Raw genomic sequence first — 20,656 nt, forward strand, 5'->3', positions numbered from 1 at the left:
TATGGGCCATGAAGCCTTGATTCTAATTCTTCTTTGACTTTGATCAGAGATTTGGCTCCATTTTCCAGGGCACCTATGGTGTGCTTCAGTATCCTTATAAGGAAAATGTTAAACTCCCTCCAAAACTGACTGGTCCTCAGAGAAGTTAGTGTATGTACAGAAGTGCCTCAGAAAGAGAAATGTTATAAATTCAAGATATAATTATTATTCTTATATAACAGCACTGGGCTACTTCAATTATAAACCACCCTTTTAAAATCTGTTAACATTCCCTTCTGGGGAAGCCCTTTTGCCCTTTAATATTATAAGCTAATCATGACAGTATAATTTCCGGAGCTCATATTTGTGGGAGGAGAACGGCTGGCACTGGTAGGTTCAATTTTATGATGGCTTTCTCCTTCCTTTATCTCCGAAAACTACTGAGAGGCTCTAAGCTAATTTTTGAAAGTACGCAGAGGTTCCTAGGAAAGCCAAGAGTGGATATGGGAACCTGAGCACTGCGCTGACATCATTCTATGTTTGGCACAAATGGCACATTGCTAAAGAAATACTAACTGAACACACTGGTCTATTCTGAACTCTAGCCTGCTTTAAGTAGCATCCTTAATTATAAGCAGGCTTGTTTTTTTAATCATATATAGTCACACAGCTCTCTGTTTTTTAAAATAGAAATATAATTTTTTATGGAGGTGTTTTTCATCATTTATATTTTTAAGTATATGCAAAATAAAAATGGGATTCTGTGGTGATCTCAAAACCTGCTTCTCATATGCATTAAAAAAAAAGAAAAGAAAAGAAAAGAAAAGAAAACCTCATCATAATCTCTGCAACTGGGTCAGCTTGCACAAAGATGCTCAGGGTAGCCATAAGCGCTTTCAGCACCCTGCAATCCTTGTAAGTGACACCTCATAATAGTGCAAATGAAGCATGGCAAGATGAGAAAATGAAGAAGAATGAACCTGGATAGTCGACCCAGCAGTTTTCAAAACATAGAGGGGTTAGATTCAATTTTATTCCCTAAAATACACCACACATGATTTTTCTTTTACACATTCGAGCATATACGGTGCTTTCCCTATTAAGAAAAAAAAAAAATGCTTATGATTCCAAGAAATTCTAATACAAAAAACAGGCTGGCTCCTTTGTTCATCAACATATGTATGTTTTCAATAGTCTCAAGTTTTGAACTAAACCTCATTTACACCTGCCTTGATTTTCAACTAGGAATTTACCCTATCGTCAGTCACCTTTGCTCTTCCCCTTCACCCTCATCTATTAGGCTCAAAGATTATTTCCTTGTGGGCCCTTAGTCTAATTAGCTGAATATTCGGACAGTTTAATGACCCAGCAAATTCAACATCACCTCTTTCTTATAGGTTTCTTTTAAGCCACCACCCTGCCTGCCCAACTCTCAGCCCCTCTCCATCCCCCACCCTCGAGAGGCTTATTTCATCTTTAATGTTCCTTGATTGTTCTCTAGCTAGAGTTAATTCCTTCTCTTCAAGTAAGGAAAGGGATAAAGTATGAAAGATTCACACCAGCTTTTATTTGGTGGAGAATGGCTGCTGACAGGTAAGTTTGTTACTCTGGTTTAAAAAAAAAAAAAAAGAAGAAGAAGAAGAAGAAATCAGAGAGCTTCATCCAAAAGTATGTGTAAAGAGGGTGGAGAGAGTTTCAAAAACAAATATGACCATACAATATAACCTTCAAAGGAAAGAGAAAGTTCTCTGACCCAAAAGAATAATACCAACCACTGCCCCCCACTGCCTTCTATCCTGTCTCTTTTTCAATGATACATGCTCCTAGGTTTTCATTCACATACAGAGACAAGCAATGTATTCTGGAGGGAAAAAGAAAGAAAGAAAAAGAAAGAAAAAAATGTTTGTAAAGACCAGCAGACGGCGCCTGACTGGGGTAGCAGCTGCAGTGGTCTGGGAGAGGAGCGCCCCGCTCTGCGGCAGGGCCCCTAGACATTCTCCTCTCCCCATTTCCCCAGGGCGCTCCCCGTTCAGCTGCCTCAGCCCTCGGGAGAGGCAGAGCCACAGTAAAGGAGAAGTTAATATGCACAGGAGATTTTTAGCCAAGTACTTCCCACTGGTACAATTAGGCACCCCATCCCCTCGAATACCCCCATCTGGCTCACCTCACCTACCCACGCTCTGTCTGCCCCTCCCATACCCCCACTGGTCTCCCTCCCATGGGACTCACCCAGTCGTGCACAAAGGCAGGGCAGTGGGTGAGAACTGCACCAGGTAAAAGGAGCAACAATGTCCAGGAATACTGTGAGCAAGTGGTGAAGAGCAACAGAAACTCCTTACTGTTTCACAGGGATCTAGCCCCTTGGCTAGTCTCAGCTCAGAAGCCCAGGTGTGGGGCATCATCCTGTTTTCATCCTAGCCACTCTTAACTGGAGAAAATTCTTGAGAGGAACCGGGGGAAGGAAGGGAAGAGATTCCTAGGACCTACAATGAGGTAGGTCTCTAAGCCACTCCTAAAGAGGAGTTGTCAAGAGGATTTGTTCTCTCTTCAGTGAGGTTAAGCTACAAGCTAACCAGAATTATCCTCAGACAGGAAGCCTATCCCTGGGGAGGAGGGCCATCCAGGTATAAGCAACAGCTGTTCAGGGGAGAAGAATTCCCCGGGGAGAGGGGCAAAGGATCTAAAGCTGAATGAAGTCTGAAAGAGGAAGGGGCCCTGCAAGGAAAAGGGGGCAGGGGAAGGAATAGAAGTGTCCACAACTTTTACCCTGTCTTTTCAAGTGGAAGACTTTACTTACACTCAGGGAGAATAAACACTGGTAGTGGGAAAGACTCCCCAAAACAGTTTGATGCTTTATTTATTGGCAGTTCAGGGAATCTGAAATAGGCACTTCTCTGAAGATGAGAGGAATCTGGCCTTAACATTCTCCGCCACTCTGGAGAAGAAACCTACCAACCAAGGCTTTTCTCCACACTCTGCTCTTTACAAAGGAAGCTGAGGTCAGGAGAATAACTTCACTCTACTCTAACTTCTCCTCCAGGCAGACCTCCTGGCTTAGACCAGCCAGCCTTGACCCACTAGCCCTCTCTGGGAAGCACTCAACTCTGAGGAAGAAGGCAGCAGGCCCTCCTTCATCCCAACAGCCTTCAAAGAGGATCCCCAGGGAGATGGGTTTGGGTAGCTAAACCTCTCCCTGCCCTGTTTAAAAACAAAACAAACAAACAACAACTCAGTCCAATCACCAAGAAAGAGAAGTGTGTCTGTGTGGGGATGGACCAAAGGGGATGGTATTCAGAGGTCTTCTCCGAGCCTGGCAGGGGGCTGCCCGGCAGCGGGGAGGGTGCCTCGGTGACCATCCTACCTTCTCCAGTTAAGGGAAGAGGTGGATGCTAAAGCAATTGCATCCTGCTGAGCGAGTCCTGGGACCACAACCGCTTCACTGTCACTGCAGTCTGGGCACACTTTGAAGGAATGTGCGAGCTGGAACCTCTCCCTCCCCCAGGCCTGGGAAAATGGGCAGGAGGTGGGGCAGCACACACAGCACAGACAAAAGGTTCTGCAGAGCCCTCCTCTCTGTGGCGCTCAGGTCCCTCGGCTGAACGCGACGCCCCATCCGGCCACACCGAGTGACCTTCTGGCTAGCAACGCCCCCTTCCCGCGGGGCCCAGGCGCCTGGCCAGGGACGGTCGTTAATAGGCGCCCACATCTCTCCTCCCGGCACCCCGACAAGAAGCGCCCCTCCCACCCCTCACCACAAACACCCGCGACGCCTTCCCCCAGCCCCTTTCTATTGTCTTCAAAGAGATAAGTGGCTCCCACCAAACACACCCAAATGCACCTCCCTTTCTCGCGCTCCCATTTCTCTGAGCCTTAGGGGCCAAGAAGCGAGCGCAGGGCTGGAAGGGAGGAGACAGGGAGTAACCCGCGAGAACTTGGCACCTCAGACCCACCGTGTCCGCCTCGCAAGGATGCCGGTGACCTGTAGATTGCAATAGGCACTGAATGATGCTTGCTGCTGCCATGGAAATGGTGGATGTGGTGCGCTCCCAAACTGGACGCCCCCCATGCCACTCCTAGGAGGCCGCTGAGGGTGAGCGGGACTATCCAGAGCAGGGCCAGGCGCCCCCCTGCGCCGCCGCCGCCGCCGCCGCCCCCGGGCGAGCCCAGCTCGGCGCCGCACCGGAGCATCCTCTGGTACATGGCGGGGCGCCCGCCGAGGGGCAACCGCCGCGGGAGGCAAAGTTTGGGGCGCGGGGAGGGGCGAGGGCGCCGGAGAGCGGGCGGCTCCGGGTGGGCTGAGGGGCCGGCCGCCTCACCGCGCCAGGGCACCCATCCTCTCCCTCCTTCGGACAGTCTTCTCGGGGTCCTGGAGTCCGCCGTGCCGTGCGCCCCAAAGAATCCGAAACATAGCCGAGGCGAATGCAGCTGATGGGGGGGCTTGTCCGGGAAGGCGGCCCCGGGGAGCAGCGAGCGCGGAGCGAGCGGCTGCTCCCAGATTTCCAGGGCTCCAGGTTCTCGAGAGATACTCCCAAAGAGTTTCGGGCGAGAGTGCGTGCCGGGGGGTGGGGAGCGGGGAAATTGTTTAAAGCTCCTCCCGGAGGGTCCTCACTTCTACATGACAGCCATCCACCGCGATTCCACTAGGTAAATCCATTTAGCATCGTGTGTGGGGACTGGGGAGGCTACTTCGCCGGCCCGACCTCCTTTCAAGGGAGAAGCAGACCCCATGGAATCGAGGCGCCCCTTCCCTCCATCCAGCCCCGGCCGGCTCGCCCGATCGCGCCAGCCTCCCCCGGGCAGCGCGCGGAGCAGCGGCGCGCATCGCCTGCTCCCGAGGCAATCCCCGCGTCCGCCGCCTCCTGACACTTACGCCCGGCGAGGGGTTCAGAGGCAAGAGTGCACCTTATGGAGGAAGCGGGGGATCGAACGGGGGAAAGGGAGCTGAGCAAAAGAGGAAGCAGACGAAGGAGTGGGGCGGGGGTGGGGGGGGGGAGAGAAGAAAAGAAAAAGAAAAAAGAAAAAAGAAAAGAAAAGAAAAACCACACACGCTGGCGAAACGAGGGGCTCTATGCAAATCTGCAGTCTCCAAACAGCAAATCACTGAAGCTCGGATGCAATGCAGAGGACGAGCCTATGTAACGAGGGAGGCTGGTCTAGCTTCCCACAAAAATCGCCCTGCTTTGCCTCTCTCATGCATTCTCCACACATCAAAGGGACACGTGTACTGCGATGCGGGGAACACCTAAAAAGCAACTCTCCCTCCTCTGCCAGGTGATCCCTCCGTCTGAATTACAACGGCAAATGGCACCCTTCCCCTACCCCTATGGTTTAGATGTAACCAGTGTCTTGAGAGCTCTTAAAAGGGAAAGAATTCGGCTCTTTTTATTGGACCAAACTTGTCCTGCCAGGTGTTCAAACCCAATCTTCTAAATATGGCTTGACACCATCTACTCAAGCATCAGTTTTGGTGATCTGTTAATTACACATATCACTCATAACAAAGAGTCCTCGATCCCACTACAATACCATATCTCATATAAGGCAGTGGAAATGCGGGGAACCAAAACACAGGAAGAGGAGGGAAAAAAAAAAAAGTGACTCCGGCAGCCAAGGGAGAGATAGAAAAAGAAAGAATGAAAGAGAGGAAGAAGGAGACAGGTGGTAAAGAGGAGGAAAGCAGAGGAGAGAAATAGTGTGAATGAGACTGCTTGTACTCCAAGACCCCCTACAGAAGCCTAGCTGTGATGATCTTTTGTAAGGGTGGAGTTCCGCCTTTCTCTCATGCTTTCTCATAAGGAAAATAGCACTAGGAAATAAAAATTCCTAAATCTAGTGCCTCCAAGGAAGAGAGGATGTTTATACCCTCTTGGTGAAATGCAGCATCTTTAACTGAAAGCTGCATGTCCTGGATGGGAGACCAGCAAAGCCAACATGCACCTAAAAGTAAAAATCTAGGACAGCAATTGGAGTTGGCAAGGAGGACCACAGTCAGTGGAGGCTAGCAGACAGGATTTAGGACTATGACTAAAATACTCCCCTGGTTTCCAAAGGATGACAAAAACCATGACATGTCTAGTGGCTGAACATTTTGTCTTTATTCCTACTTAAAAATAAAGGAAAACAACTCTGAAAAAGCACTACTTCTCACTGGCTCCTCACTGTCTATGTAATCCCTTAAATCAACAAATACAAAGTCATGTATCAGGAAGATAAAAAAAAAAAACGCTAGGAGGATTTGATTCAAATCAGCCATTCACAGAAGTGGCCATTTAGACTTGTATATTGCATCCTAGTTCCTAGGGTCCACCCTGGGACTCTGGTGGTCACTGTGTAACCACGGTCCAGGGGCGAACATATCAAATCTGTAGCAATCCAGCATCTCACATTCCTGTCAAGTTTATGTGATTCTAACTAAAAATAATAATAATGATTCTTCAGTAGTTCACTAACTGAGACGGCTTAGCCATGCTAGAGAATATGCTTTTATCTTCTTAAATACACCATGTCTCCCAACTTCCCACAGCTGCTCAAAGAGCAACAGAACCCAAATTCAGCACCTTCCACTGTGTTCTGTTCCCACCCGTACCCCCAGGCCATTTCCTCTTCATTTTGTTATTTTTCAGCATGTGTATTTTAATTCATTAGCCAAGGGTTGTGAATATTCATTTTTAATACATCAAGTAAGCTTCAAAAGGAAAAGAAGAGGAAAACCATCCTGACAGTATGGAGTTAAGACTCCTGGTAATACTCTGATGGAGACATCTCACAGCGTTAGTATGGACAGAGTACTGGATTAGGACATAGGAAACCTGTGCTGCATTCTTGGCCCTGCCATTTACCAGTTATGTCACATTAGTCACTTGGCCTCTCCCTGAGGCTCCATAGCTTCCTTTATAAAATAGTCATGTTCCTATCTTTCCTAACAATCCCACAGGGCAGGAAGGCTATAACGCAATATTTAATGTGAGAATACTTTAAAATATATCATATGCTCCCCACAGTTAAGGTGTTATGTCTCTCCTCCCATATAGGTTTAACATATTTGAGCTGATTAGTCTGCATAGTTCATTCATTTCCCTTCCTCTATTGGAAACATAGAGTACTGTGTGCTCATATGCTCATATGTGGTGTAGATCTGTCCTTCCCTCTCCATCCAGATGGGAGATTCCTGAAGGGGAGAGGAGTCAAGTCTTCATCTGTACTCCCGTGAGTGCTGAGCATATGTGAAATATAAATTAGCCTCTTGGTGCATACAGTCAATTCTTATTATACATCGTACTTATGGTCTGTAAAGTCACTACAGGCACTGAATTAGGGAATACTGAACCGTTGCTCCTAGGGCTTAGGTTCCTACAAGCCTCGGTCACAGCATTTTCATCAACCAATCAATACATAACCTCATTTTATGTGGTTTTTTTTTTCTGTTTAAAGACATCTTATTTAATATATTTGGTGTCTCATTAACACTGAACTCATCGTCAACATCACTAGAATTCAAACCTGAATAAAGTTTATCTAATGTACCTACTTTCTTTGAAAGGAATATGACAGCCTTCTTAAGCTGAGGAACATTAGATAGCACTTCAGCACTATGTTCAAGGGCCATTTTGAACAGCAAAATCACCAAAACCAAAACACACAAAAAACACAAAAATGTGAAAAACATGGCACTAAATAGAACACAGAAAGAGCACTCGTTTATAGTATAAGAGCTAAAACGAGAAGGCAGAGTGTTGCCTTGTTTGACCTCAGCTGGAAGCTGGGTGTTAGGGACTCAAATTTTTTGCCACCCTGTGCATGTCTGTTAATGACCACCATAGTGCCACTATTATTGATTCGGGGGTTACAAATTTTAGTGAAGACGTGAATTCATATCTGAGATTAATGAGGATTTACTGAGTTTGTTACTCTCTTAAAAAATAGAGAAGGATGGAGCTGGGACTTTGGACAGTGATTTATATAAATTAAAGCCATAGGAGTAGAGTAAGTAAAGAATTCTGATGAACCTTCCCAAGAGCATTCCATGAAGAAGAGGGTCTCCTTCCTGTCTCACATTGTCTCCAGCCTAGGGAGATAAAGGTAGGGTTAGGGAAAGGATAAGCCAGAAATCTCAGTTTTACGGGAGTCTCAAGAGCTAAAGAGGAAATATTTACAGCTGCCTTGAAAGAAGAAACTGTAGCTGCAGTTTTCAGGCAGATGTCTAGGGCACCTTCGCGATACCTGGGAGGATTGGGGTGGATGCTGTGATACTGATGCTGCAGTACTCCTTACAAATGGTCATAATTTGGTGGAATAAGGGGCCATTCTCTGCCCAGAGAGTGGTGGAAAGTCTTGTGAACAAACTTTTGCCCAATCTGACTGGTGCTTATTCATTCTGTCTCTTCAGCTGGTCAGTCCTTGGGGTTGGAACTGCATTATTTAAAGGAAACTGAGGCAGCCTCTAACAAATTGTTCTCAGGTGAGTTTAGAATTGGTTGGAGGAGACATGGTGCTTGGCTGCCTATAATTTACTCTTAAATATTTCAGCATAAACAGTGTAATATAAATGTGTGTTAGTGTTCTGTGTCCCAGGAGAGTCAGCTGCCTTCATCAGGAATTTATGCTCCAATGTCTCAACCAGAATTATAGAAGCCAGAGGTGGTTTCTAGAAGCCTTGGCTATCATCATCTCCAAGCATGATATGGCATTGCTCATTAATTACAATGTATGTTGAAAAAAAGGTTATAATTTGCAAAATAAATGACTTGTCAACTGGCATAATGGAGGTTAGGAATGGGTTCTCTTTGGTGAAGTTATTAACAGTCAAGATCAGTGGATTGGCCAAAATACTTTATAGACATGCTTTGCTTCCACTTGAACAGAGTATGTGAATCTAAGAGGCCTTTCATCCTTTACCATAAGGAATGGTGCCATAATAATAGTACTAAGAACTAACACATTTGTAACTGGCACAAGTCTGAGAGATGTAAATGTATTTGTTCATTTAATCATCACAAACCCATATGAAGTGGGTGCTATTTTTGATCCTTAACAGACCTTAGTCACCTAATTCTGACAGATGATGAGCTGGTTCCTGCCATATTAGCAAAATACTGCCATAAATGCACAACTTTTTTTGCAAGACATTTTTCATGTACCGAACAGAACCAAGAGCTGGAACTTCATCAAGCTTCCAGAACAGGCTATAAGATTTTGCGTCTACTTATTAATAAATGTCTGCTTTTGTAGCAGAAGTGGGTTCGCATTTGCATTCACTATGGCCTGCACTTTTGGGAACTCTTGAAAGAGTGGTTAACCCTACCCTGCCTCTAACAACGGTGGTTACTGGGATCTACAAAAAGAACCTAATAGCTGTGCATGGAAGATTGTCCTAGACCCATTCACAGCTAATAATGTATAATGAACAAGAAATCAGGTAGCCTAACTTGGACAACAGTGTTAAGAAATGGGAGATGGGGGGGTGCCTGGGTGACTGAGTTGGTTAAGCATCCAACTTGGCCTCAGGTCATGATCTCATGGTTCTCAGTTTTTGGGAGTTTCAGCCCTGCTTCAGGTGAGCTCTATCCCCACTTAGGCAGGAGCTCAAGCCCTACTCTGGGCTCTCCACTGATGCTGACATTGCAGAGCCTGCATGGGATTCTCTGTCTCTCCCTGTCTCTCTGCCTCTGACTCACTTGTGAGCTCTCTCTCTCTCTCTCTCTCTCTCAAAAATAAATAAATAATGTAAAAAGTAGAATATCTTTAAAAAAAAGAAAGAAATGGGAGATGGGTTTGAAAACTGAGGGGGTGGAAACAAAGGAAATGGAGGGAAAGAGGAGAATGAGTGGAAAGCGGAGTGTGCAGAGAAATGGAAAAGGACAGGTCATTTCAAATTATTTTTTCATTTTCCAAAAATCAACCCTTCTGCCTCAAGGAACAGGATGGTTGTCAGGCAGACACTTTCAACCTTTTCGTGTTTTCCTTAAACTTAATTGGAAATTCCTACAGCTCAGTATTAAGCTATTTAAACAGAAAAGTAGACACTAAAAGCAGCAGAGGAGAAGTATATTAAAACCCAGAGGCAGCACCAATCTTTTAAAAATTAAAAATGAAGAGGGTGTCAGTCGTGCATTTTGCATTTCTACTAATGCCAGCACAATCAAAAGACAAGCAGACCCCACATCCATCTGCAGGCATTTCTGAGTTGAGATCCAGAGTGCAGAAAGAGGTAAAAATTCAAAAGAGGGTGTCCTCTGTGAAGCTATAGAGACAAGTCTCTGACCCCGTTACCTTTCTGGGTTAGTGCAGGTCCCTACGGGCATTCTGAGAAAGGATCTGAATAAGAGAGCAGGAGCATTGAGAGTAAAGTAAAACAAATCAACCAACTAACTAACCAAACAATGAAACCATTAAAAAAAAAAAAAGGCCGGGGCTGAAAGCATTCCTGGAGATATTGTAGGGCAATCTCTTCTTTATTCAGATGATAAACTTGAGGCCCACAGATACAATAATCTTACTGAAAAGTCAGGTTTATTTAGGAAGTGTTTTCTTATCTGGAAGCATACTTTCATCTCCCACCACGTATAGATCTAGGTTGGCGAATCCAGTCAGTGTAGCTATTACCTAGAACTTCCATATTGGAAGTTGGGTTCCAACACAATACTTCCTTCACTCAAACTGAATTAAAGCCTAGATGTGCAGTTTGTTTTGTGAAGCATGATTAGATTTATTCAATCAAGGTTAGTTGTATTTAGGACTGAAGTATTTTACCATCTGTATCTTTTCTCTTGCTCTATTTAATAAAAATGTCACTTATGATATCCTACCTAAAATTTATTGCCTAAGTACCCAGGTGGGGTTATAGAAGTGTCACTGCAATAGCGTACTTAGGTGTTGTGGGTATTGCTTAAGCATAAACCAATCATATGTCATCTTTCAATCATTGTCATCATAATTGTTTATACAGTTATTTCAACCAACTTGTGTTGCTGACACACTCTTCCAAAGGTTTATACTATGTGGTTTGAATACATTCCTAATGCAGTAGACCACGTGGCCTGAATGCCAGACTGAGTCTGAATCCATTGTTATTATTCATGTGACAGTGGGTTTAATGGACCCTTGCCCCAGTTTCCTCATCTGTAAAATGATTATAACACTGTGTGTAATGGAATTGGAACAGTTTCTAAAATATATTAAGCACTAAATGAAAGTTACTGTCATTTATTCATATGTACAGGTTTTAGATAGGTGCTACAAACATAATGATAATGAGCTGTAAGTGATTTTTAATTTAGCCCTATTTTAAACTCTTCCCTACTCAGTCTACAGTCCAGTTTGGCCACCTCCCCAGTAATTTCTTAGTTTAGTCTCTATTTCTCTGTGGTGCTCAAACTTTAGAGTGTAGAAAATACTAGGAGGACTTGTTACATCATAGATTGCTTTGCTTCCGATTCCCTTGATATATAGAGGTTCTGAAAATTTGCATTTTTAACAAGTTTCTAGGTAATGCTCACATTGCAGGCCCAGGGGAACCAGATTTTCAGAACCACTGCTCCATCTAAATGTCAAAGTCTCTGCCAGAGGTTTTATTAACCAACACAGGGCAAGCTTTCTAATTAAGCTCCTTACAATAACCTCACATTTTTAGCAGTGTACTCAGCACAGACAATAGGGCTGCTCCCAGATCTCTTCTTTAAAGGATTCTTTAAAGACTTCAAGGTGTTTGCTATATAACCCCACATGTCACCATCTCACACCTTTCCTTTACCCTGCTCAGAAAAAAAAAAATAAAAATGAATTTAAATGTTCTTTTCCTTCCCATCTCTTGTACTTGAACCCTTCCTCAGTTAGCCTTCCCAGTGGCTAGAAGCAGGAACTCAGACACTGCACTAGGGTTCAGTTCTGACTCTATCAACTTATTAGCCATGCAGTCTTATGCAGGTTATTTAAACTCAGTTTTCATGTTTTTAAAAGAGCTGGAAAATTGTCGAGTTGTTGTGAGAATTAAATGAATTGACAGATGTAAAGTACTTAGGATAGTGTCTGGCACATAGTATTTATGTGTCAGCATTTACTTATTTTTCAGTTTTATTTACTTCCCTACTTAATTTATGGAAAGGGTTATTCTTTCCACCTCTTTCATGACATGGGGAAATAAATGAAAATTTATGAGAACGTCTCCATATAAAACCTAACACTGGCCATCCAAGAGTCCGTACCATAAAACAAACAAAAACACAACAAAAATACAAGTCCCTTTCAGGTCCTGTCTTATCAGGCCTCCACTCTGAGCAGCATCAGCTACAGGAAAGATCAATGATTCAAACTGACAACCTGCGAGCTGTCTGCCCGCACTCACCAGCAGTCTCTCCTGCAGATCCATCACTGCAGGAGATAGAAGCATAGGATTGTTGAGAATGGAGCTAAACTTGGCAGGACAACTACAAGGCAAGTTAGGATGACATAAAAACTGAAACATAGGGACACCTGGGTGGCTCAGTCAGTTAAGCGTCCGACTCTTGATTTCGGCTCAGGTCATGATCTCATGGTTCATGGGTTCAAGCCATGCATCTGGCTCTGTGCTGACAGCACAGAGCCTGCTTAGGATTCTGTCTCCCTCCCCCGCTTGCTCTCCATCTCTCTCTCTCAAAATAAATAAAAATAAACTTAAAAAAAAGAAGCTGACACATAATTTGCAAGTTCCTTAGTAAATATAGATATTCAAATCTGGAACTGGACATCATACACATACCATAAATTCGATTTTCTGAATGTCTAAGCACTTAGAACATAAACTGATTTGACCTATCTTTATGAATATATGTTCTGGAACATATATTGCCATTTGGGTGCACAGAAAGGAATTTAATCATGAAATCTGAATTGAATCTCTAAATAGGTTTTTCTGGGATCTATAATCTAATCCCTTTTCAATTCACGAAGAATATATTAGATTACACATTTTGTCAAGAGTGATTTTTTGATGTCAGTATTATAGTTATTATGACTATCTTGCTACAAATACCTGTTTTCCAGGTAAAGTCAAAGTTCTTTAGCATGGCATAGTAAGCCCCTCAAAATCTGCTTCCATACTACCTCTATTGTCTTACCTTTATCACAACTTCTGTCCCTTCCCCCACAAACAGCCTTGCCTCCAGCCACACAAACTTCTCTCTTCTCTAAGCACACTGCACACTTTTTCACTTCTATTTTTTTTTTTAATTTTTTTTTTAACGTTTATTTATTTTTGAAACAGAGAGAGACAGAGCATGAATGGGGGAGGGTCAGAGAGAGGGAGACACAGAATCTGAAACAGGCTCCAGGCTCTGAGCTGTCAGTACAGAGCCCAATGCAGGGCTGGAACTCAGGGAGTGCGGGATCATGACCTGAGCCGAAGTCAGACGTCTAACCGACTGAGCCACCCAGGTGCCCCAACTTTTTCACTTCTTTGCCACTGCCCATGCTTTTTCCTCGGTTAAAAAAAAATCTTTTCTCCTTCTTCTCTCCAAATCTCATTCATTCTTCTACTAATTTTTAATACATATATCTCTGTTGGAACTTTTTCTGAACTTTGTGATATTTGCTACTTTCTCAAGTATAGACTATCACAAATACCTTTAAAAAAATACCTAGGATATATAACATAGTATATCCACATTATTACTGTGCTGAACGAATAAAGTATCAGAGTAACTGGTTAAGTCTATCCCCATGTTTAGGAGTTTAACCAAAAACCAACAGACAAAGGAAACAAATCATCTTCAATTTATCCTTACAGGCTTTTGGTTAGTTCTTTTATTGCCTAAAATATATAAGAAATTTAGGCTGAACTCTGGTTTGAATGCTAAATAAATTGGCTTTGAATAATAAGGAAATTCGTTGTCATATTTTCCTACTCATGCTATAAACAGATGTCTTTCTTTCTTACACTATGTAAAAGGAAAAAGAAAAAAAAAAAAAATACCACCAAGCCAAGATTCTGGCTGCCAGGCTGAATTGCAGAGCAAACATTTGTAGGCAACTTATAAATCCTTGAAAATAGGATTTTATAATGGAAATACTGGCACCATTTTAACTATAACCATTCAAATAACATCACTATAGCAGAACTTATAATCTAATATACTTGTTCTGGGATGGATGAGAGATTAAGTTATAGGTGTCAGAAAAACTTTCAGTGGCTCCATTCAAACTGCATGATCATTCCAGAGTTGAAATCTCTTGGAATATTTATTTCAAAATGAGTATTATATGCTCCCAAACATTTACTCTTAAAAGATATATTATATTTTTTATACTTGTAAAAAAAAAATATGACCTCTGAGGCATTTCAAAAAATCATTAATCACTGGTGCTTTTTTTTTTTTTTTTTGTCTTCTTTTTCTTTGATGAAAGAATTACTTTCCTCAGATTTTCTCTGTTCTATTGCTGAGATGATTTCCCAAGAGAACTTTGTGTTTATCTTGACAGGTGTTAGTAGATCTGTGGACCTCTGTGGAATTGTTCTTAGTTGCATTGAGGTACAGTAGAAAACATTACATCTGCAAACTAATGAACTTACCTTACTGCATTCTAAATAAAATAAACCACACAGAGAGTTAAATTAATCTACTAATGTCTTTCTAATGAAGCTTTCATTAGGCATATGGCATGGTCTTCAATATTTAACACATGATAGTATGAATACAAAGAATATCTGATGATTTTTAAAATGCATACCTGATGATTGCCTCATATACTATTTTCCAGTGAACAAGTTTACTCTCATTTTACTTTAGGTGCTTAATCAAAGAGCTACAAGAAACATTTCAAGTATTTTATATCCAAATGAAGAAAAGAAATAAATGTCTCATCTACCTTTACCCTTAAATAATTAAAACTAGATTTGGTATCCTAATTTTTTTTACATTTATTTATTTTGAGAGAGACAGAGATAGCACAGGTGGGGGAGGGGCAGAGAGAGAGAGAGAGAGAGAATCCCAAGCCGGCTATGTGCTGCCAGTGCAGAGACTGATGTGGGGCACGAGCCTACAAAGCCATGAGATCATGACCTGAGCCAAAACCAAGACTCAGATGTTTAACTGACTGAGCCACCTAAAGGCTCCCGTGTTGTAATTTTTAAGAGTGGAGAAAGCTTTCAATTTTCTGTGCAGTGTAAAGTTTCACTCACTAATAAAATTTAGGAGGGACATATTGAGAATGAAACTACTTTGGTCCAATTCACAATGTTTTGCTTTAAAATAATGCTACCTATTAGCACAGCAAATGCCAGCTTCAATTGTGGTGAAATTTGTATACTTTAATGGCCAATGGAAGATCAACTGCCAACACAATCAGTATGCTTTCATATTGGCAATACTTTGATTTGTCATTTGTCAAGGAAAAAAAAATAAAACCATCTATGTCAAAAAAAAAAATCCTCAGTTTTGGAGCATGTGCTGTTCCATCTATTATCTGTAGTATCATACAGAGGAGCCACACATGTGTGATATCCTCATTGTTATATTATGTCAAAGTCTTAATTTCTCATTTCAGGTTCCCATGTAAATTACCTCCTGCTTGGGTATAATCACGGTTGTCCAACTGAGACCTGAAGCTCTTATCAGTCATGCATTTTACTGTTAACTATTTAAATTTACTTATTTCAACTATTATTTACTGCCAAGCAGTAAGAGGTAAAAGAAAAAAAATACAGACATGGTAAAAGAAGAGTAAAGGTGGGTCTTTTCTCCTTCCACAGTAGCAGCCAGAAACAGTATGAAAGCAATGGATCATGAAGAAAAGCAATTTCCTACTTGAGGGATTAGACAGCACCCTTTTTTGTACTGCTAAATCAAAGTTTTAGTTATATTTTCAAGTAATACTGATTTTTTTTTCAATTTACATGAATGGTCTCTAGAGAAACTGCAAGAGACCCCCAAACACATACCCTTTCAGCCAATCAGTAGAAGAGAGAGAAGGGGGAAAAAAGCCTTCCTTTATGCCTTACTGCTTTGAGCAAGCCTTTACACAGCATGGGGGAAAAGGGAAAGAAAAAGAAAGAAACAAACAAACAAAAATCAAAACTGCTACACAAGCTAAAGATATTTGGCTTGACAAGGAGGAATCTGAACTAATACATGAGGCCTTTTTCTTTTCTTTCCTTGGGAAAAATATAGGTGATTTCTATTTTCAAGCAGCTCCCATTTGCTAGCATTTGAAAATTGAAAACTATGTAAATTTCAGCAAATGTTTGCTTTACCTTTTAGGTTCACAAGAATATTAACCACTGCTATCAGTCAGTATTACATTCTGATTTACAGAAATCTGTAGTATAAAACCGTACCCTGGAATGTTATGTGAAAATCTTAATTTAAAATGCATTTACATTCCAGGAGCAGTAACACACTCTTAAATAATAAGAGCAAATAATAGTTCCATGTATAAAATGTGAGGAAGGAAACTCACGAGCCTGTTTTCACAGATCCTGCCCCGCCCCTTTATTTAAGGTTTATTGCTTATATGAGTCATGTTTAAGGAAGCTGTACATTTCCTATGCTAAAAACTGTCATGTCACATAATTAAGAACAAAAAGTCCCATAACTAAATAACTAAATAATAATAAGGGTTGTGATAAAACCTTACAATTTATTTCAACCTATTCCTTAGTTGTCCAATTTTATCTGCCTAGAATTCTACCCTTCACACTGTTAACAGATACCTGAGCTACAGTGGCTGATCAGTGGACAAAGCTCTAGCTTTTTTTTTTTTTTTTTTTTTTTTTTAATTTTTTTTTTTTCAACGTTTATTTATTTTTGGGACAGAGAGAGACAGAGCATGAACGGGGGAGGGGCAGAGAGAGAGGGAGACACAGAATCGGAAACAGGCTCCAGGCTCTGAGCCATCAGCCCAGAGCCCGACGCGGGGCTCGAACTCCCGGACCGCGAGATCGTGACCTGGCTGAAGTCGGACACTCAACCGACTGCGCCACCCAGGCGCCCCATCTAGCTTTTATTTTAAATGTCCATCCTCTCTTTTTTTCTTTTTCCAATTTGTCAAAATGCATATATTTTTAAACTCAACATCCTACAGAGACATTAAGAGCAAGAGAACAAGTATGTTAACATGGTAGATATTTTCTATTTTATATAAAATGAGTAATATTTTCTAAATTTGGTGTGATAATATATTGTATAAACTAGGAAATTATTTATGAAAATTAAAGGGATTGAAAACTAATCCATAGAACCCAAATTAGAAGATCACAGGGCTATAACCCAGCAGATTAAAATTTGACCGTTACAATCAAATAACCTTAGGGAAAGGTTGAAGTAGTTTAGTATGGCTGAGATAAGTAGGATTTGGAGGGATGAATGATATTTTCACCCAATGTATATTCCTCAATCCAGTAATAAAATGATAAAAACTGGTTAGTTAGGCAAATGAAGTTTAAATCCACTGGGCTTCCAGGACTGGGAAGTAAAACAAAACAAAACAAAACAAGAAAAACAAAACAAAATAAAAGCAAGACTTGGATTGCTGGGAGATCACAGAATGGAAAATATATTGTAATATCCCAGATAAAAAAGTATAAAAATATGATTTGTAGTAAGATTCAAATCTAGCATGAAAGAATTCTATGGTTTCCCATGACTCACTAGGCGGTATCTATATAGGAATGCCATTTTAAAAATCAGTGACTGCTCAATTGTAGTTTTTTGGGGAGCAGCCCAGTCCTTGGCTTACAGATCAAGTTATCAATCTAGACAAGTAGCTGTAACAGATACTTCTAGTTTTGTACTCAATATCTATTTTGCCTTTTCCCTGGCAAATTGAACCAATTGTCTTCGGAGAAGAGAGAGGAATAGAGGATATAGGATGACAATATGCCCCACTAAAACTACTTGCTTTCCCAAACCCCATATGGTCAGAGTACCCTTGTGACCCAATTAATCTTCAGGAAATGTACACAGGTCATTGGGAATGTTTTGTGGGTTTTTTGTTTTGTGTTTTTTGTTTTTTTTTTGGATTTTTTGGTTTTTTTTGTTTGTTTGTTTGTTTTTTATAAGGCAGACTTAGATAGCATGTCCTTATTTAGGCTTTTTGTCACAAAACCTTATTCTTTCTGCCCCAGATGCAGATTCAATGTCTATGGGAGATACCCATTCTGAGACCATGAAGTCAAAATGACACTCTGAGGATAGAGAAACAAGAAGACAGAAGGAGCCAAAATACTTGATGTTTTTCTCCAGGAGTTCCACTAGCCCTGTATCACCTAATTCTTCTTTTTATTAGATTTGAAAAATAAACTATCTTCTATTTGATCTGACATAAATCAGGTTATCAGTTTTTAGAAGCTATATTCATACCTAACATATAACTAATTTCAAGTAAGTCAGTCAGCCCTCCTGGGCTTTAGAAGAGCCATTTATCCTTAAGGAAAGTAGGTAACATTTTGTCCCAGAACTGATTTTAGAGAGTCAGAATATGCTTTGGGTTCCTCCAGAACCACATGCGTTGTAGAAAGTCAAGGTAGTTGTTTTAAGACAGGGACCCATTAAAGATAACAGTTGGAAATTAAGGATGTCCAAAGCCCTTAAACAAGAAGAAAATACCATTGAGTAAAGAATGTTATGAATCTGAAGGGAAATGCTTTTCTTCCCCCTCCTTCAGCATGCCAGAAAAAGAGAGAGAGAGAGAGAGAGAGAGAGAGAGAGAATATTCCATTTCTTAGAGATAGGGAATTAGAGTCTGCAGAAGACATACTTGTAATCAGGGTGTCTCTGAAGTGGGTTAGGTTTATCAGTAATAAACTCATCTTCCCAGGGAATGGATCTAAATGTGAGTAGGCTGGCATACATTTATTTGTCCATTTGCTCATCAATGTATCTAATAATTTACGTATCCAACATATTTATCAAGTACCTATTTTTTTCTAAGCAGGCTCCTTGCTGTCATTGAGCATCCTGAGGCAGGGCTCAATCTCAAGAACTGAGAGATCATTGAGCAGAAATCAAGATTGTGCTTAACTGACTAAGCCACCCAGGCGCCCCTACAAAGCACCTATTCTATACCAGGATCTGTACCAGACCCTGAGCTCTTCATGAAAGAAGCAATTAGGGGCTTGGTTCTAGTTGAGGAAATGAGTCTTTGAACTTATGGCCTCCTTATCATGAGCTGGGCTAATCCCAATATACTCTTGGAGACCATGAAAGGATATGTATGTTGTGACTTACAGAACTTTCCCTGTAGATGGAATCAAATTGGAACTGAAGGAGGGCTCTTACCTTAGCTAATATGGTTTCATACTCAGAGAGTTTCAAAACAGCAATGCACACAAGTCAGACATGCTTATTGACCAGGTGCTTACCACCTATTTGGCAAATGCTGTTTATGAAGTTTTTAAGAAACAAATATTGATCCAAACAATTCCCTTGCATTTAATATTCTGTCATTCTTCAAGGCCACTATTAACTTTGATGTACACATGCAATTACCTGTCTGTTTAAAGAGTTTCAATTACCCTAACTCTTGGGCACCACACCATGATTAAATGCGTATAAGCAACAAGTTGTTGCCTAGGGCAGCCGGAAAACCACTATGGCATAGGATCGATAGTTACATTACCTACCAAAGAATGTCTTTGTCACTGCTTCCAACAGTCCTCACAAGTACAGATAAGAATTTAATGCTGGACTTAGTTTCTTTTCTTCTGCACACATGTTCATGAAAATGCAAATAAAAATTTTCTAGGAAGATTCCAGAGGGCCCACAGAGGAGTGGAACTTGTTTAAATTATTATAGAGTTCATACAACACATTTGCAACTGGCAGGGCACCTGTTCATCAGACTCTCGTATACTTCGGAGCAGGAAAAATTAACAAGCCTAAATGTGAAATCCTGCATGTACATATTTGAGAAAATAAATAGTGTTAAGCACAGGTTGAGGGAAAACTGATTATATAGTTGTTGGGTATATAGTTGTTAGGGTAAAAAAGAAGTAGGGGATTTTTCACTGAACAAAATGTAGTAATAGACAACGGTTTGATGCAACTGTTAAAAAGATATTTGCATGAACTAAAATGAAGCATGCAGTTCATTTATCTGAACTTTACCTAAGATATATATGGACATATGGGGATACAGTCTGACACACTGGGTGACTCATTTAAAAAAAATACATTGAGGGGAGCCTAGCTGGCTCAGTTAGTGGAGTGTGTGACTATTGATTTTGTGGAGATATTTATATATATATATATATATATATATATATATATATATATATATATACTATATAATTATTATATGTATAATATATAAAATATAATATTATATATATAATTTGTTTTACTTACACACACACACACACTCTTCTGACAAACAGAAGAGTGACCAGATGATCAGGGCACCATATTCAGTCAGGTGTAGCAAAGATAAGTGGAGATATTACAGACATTCTCAAATAATTATAAGGTTTTCATGAAGAAGAAAAGTAGCCTTATTCTTTATTGGCTTTGTAAGTAGAGGAAGGGCCAACAGGTGGAAACACATTCATTAGGAAGCAGATATTAGTGCTCAAATAAATGAAGTGAAGGTTCCTGAAAGAAGTGTCTAGAAACTGGGGATATGGAACTAATCTGCATTCCCACAAGGGAATTTCTGATTTATTCCCCTGTCTTGGAATTTTCCTGTGAATATCTACTTGGATAAGCAAATG

General features: G+C 41.0%; 1 protein-coding gene across 32 annotated transcripts in view; it reads right to left on the reverse strand.

Moving 5' to 3' along the window:
• Nucleotides 1-20,656, reverse strand: part of NRXN1 (neurexin 1) — a 1,133,918-nt gene that overhangs the window by 424,229 nt on the left and 689,033 nt on the right. For 2 of the 32 annotated variants that reach the window (XM_045446033.1, XM_045446030.1), the window contains exon 1: nt 3,930-5,251. The exons of 28 other annotated variants lie outside the window; for them this stretch is intronic. In XM_045446033.1, coding sequence (XP_045301989.1) covers nt 3,930-4,179 — 250 coding nt within the window. In that variant the 5' untranslated portion in view covers nt 4,180-5,251. Of the gene's footprint in view, nt 1-3,929; nt 5,253-20,656 lie in introns of those variants that run through there. 2 more of the 32 variants (XM_045446031.1, XM_045446032.1) reach the window with 2 other exon arrangements.

Source organism: Leopardus geoffroyi, chromosome A3, assembly GCF_018350155.1.
Source record: "Leopardus geoffroyi isolate Oge1 chromosome A3, O.geoffroyi_Oge1_pat1.0, whole genome shotgun sequence".
In the NCBI taxonomy this organism is placed as follows: domain Eukaryota; kingdom Metazoa; phylum Chordata; class Mammalia; order Carnivora; family Felidae; genus Leopardus; species Leopardus geoffroyi.